Source organism: Penaeus monodon, chromosome 33 (genome assembly GCF_015228065.2).
Source record: "Penaeus monodon isolate SGIC_2016 chromosome 33, NSTDA_Pmon_1, whole genome shotgun sequence".
In the NCBI taxonomy this organism is placed as follows: domain Eukaryota; kingdom Metazoa; phylum Arthropoda; class Malacostraca; order Decapoda; family Penaeidae; genus Penaeus; species Penaeus monodon.
The window spans coordinates 30,553,682-30,555,508 of NC_051418.1; the positions used below are offsets into that span (position 1 = coordinate 30,553,682).

The window sequence follows — 1,827 nt, forward strand, 5'->3', positions numbered from 1 at the left end:
TCTCTCCCTTATCTTTACTCCCACAACCCTTCGTCCGTTCAGTTCTAAGTCCGAGTCGCAACTTCAAGTCGCTCCGAGGCGGTCGTGGTTAGGTCGTCGGCCGGCGGAGAGGGACAGGTGAGATGGTCGTCATGGATCGTCCCACACACACACTATTGGCTGACTTTTTTTGTTTTCGTTTTAACAAAAAAAAGGAATTAAAGGTCCCCCATCTGCCCTGCGCGTGCATCAGTCCTCGTTGGTCGTAAACGTTAAAAAAAATAATAATGGTAAGTCATTTTGTTATGCGTGATACATGCAGTTTATGATTATTTTTCTTAATCCATACTGTTGTCAAAAAGGAGATTCTATGGCAGTTCCTGGATGGTCCTCAATGTGATATCTGAATATATAACAAACAAAATGAACTAATATTCTCATTTCTGGAGCAGAGGGCCGTTCGGTGGCGAAGACTTACCTGCTACTTGATTATCATCCTCGACGGGCGCCTCCTGCTCCGTGGCGTCTACGGGCTCCTCTGCAGCAGGCTCCTCTGCGGCTCCCTTGTTCCGTCTTCCGGGGCGGCGGTTCCTTCGGTTGAAGAGCGACGTGAGTGCCGTGCGGCGGTTGTTGGACGACGGGGCTCGCTTGGGCTGCGGCGTCGTGGTGCTGCTGGGGGCGGCGCTGCGGTTCTTGCTGAAGCGGTTCAGCATGACGCGCCTCTTGCCTCCGATTCCTACTCCGGGGCGACGCTTGTCTGCCGGCTCGTCGGCGGACACTTCCTCCTCGGCGGCAGCGGCGTGATCCAGCTCAGCCCCTTCACCTGCTACGACTTCTTCTGCTGTCTGCTGAACGTCGGTCTGTTGCTGTGCTGGGTCCACGGGCGCTTCCTCAGCCGGAGCTGTTGCCTCCTCTGCCGGGGCCTCCGTGCGGGCGCCTCCTCGGTGCCTGGGGTTCGTCCGGGCTCTCAGGAGGGAGGGCCTCGAGGGGCGGGTGCGTGTGGGGCGAGCAGGGCGGCCCTGAGGAGCCTGGGGGGCCTGGGCAGCCTGAGGGGCCTCAGCCTCGACTGCAGGCTCTTCAGCAGGAGCTTCGCCCTCGGCCGGCACTTCCTCTGCCTCTTTCTTTGCTTCTGCTTCGGGCTTCCTTCGGACTCCGAAGCGATGCCTGCTGATGCTGGGGCGTCTCCTGGTGTTGCCTCTGGCAGGGGCTGGGGCAGCGGTAGTAGAAATCACTGTTTCCAAAGTGTCTGTGCTGCTTTCGACCTCGGCTTCTACGTCGGCCACAACGGTCTCCTCTACAGGGGCCTCGTCGCCTTCAGTTGGCTCCGTGGTGGCTCCAGCGGCTGCCGTGGTTCCACGCCCGCGGAATCGGCTGCCAAGGAGACCTGCCCTGGATGGGAGTCTCGGCCTGGCGCGGGTCGCTGCTCTTTCGGTTGTGCGTTCTGTTACTTCGTTGTCCTTCTTTGTGACTCCGCGGTTCCTGAATGAACTGACTCTGGGTTTGTTGAACCTGTTCCTGAAGCCTCCGCTCCTTTCGGTTGTGCTGTCTACAGAGGCCTCAGATGCAACCTCCTCTCCCTCCTCTGCAGGTTTGTCTGTTGACGACTGGGACTTGAAGCGGTTGGAGCTGAAACGGTTGGAGCTAAAGCGGTTCCTGTTGCTGCTGAACCGTGAGCCTCCAAACCTAGACCTGCTCTGCGTGGACTCTTCAGGAGCCTCGGTCGTGGTGGTGGTGCTGGAAGGCTGGAATCGGCTGCCTCGGACGCGGCTGCTGAAACGCGATCCAGCGCTAGTCCTGGAGAAGCCACGTGTCCTGGCGGTGGTGGTAGGCTCAGGTGTTGTAGTTGTG

General features: G+C 58.8%; 1 protein-coding gene across 1 annotated transcript in view; it reads right to left on the reverse strand.

Moving 5' to 3' along the window:
• The window catches only part of LOC119594366 (mucin-19-like), a gene marked incomplete in the record, with an annotated part of 65,581 nt that overhangs the window by 2,667 nt on the left and 61,087 nt on the right, over window positions 1-1,827 (reverse strand). The window contains 1 exon segment of the mRNA XM_037943426.1: window positions 458-1,827. Within this exon segment, the coding sequence (XP_037799354.1) occupies window positions 458-1,827 (1,370 nt within the window).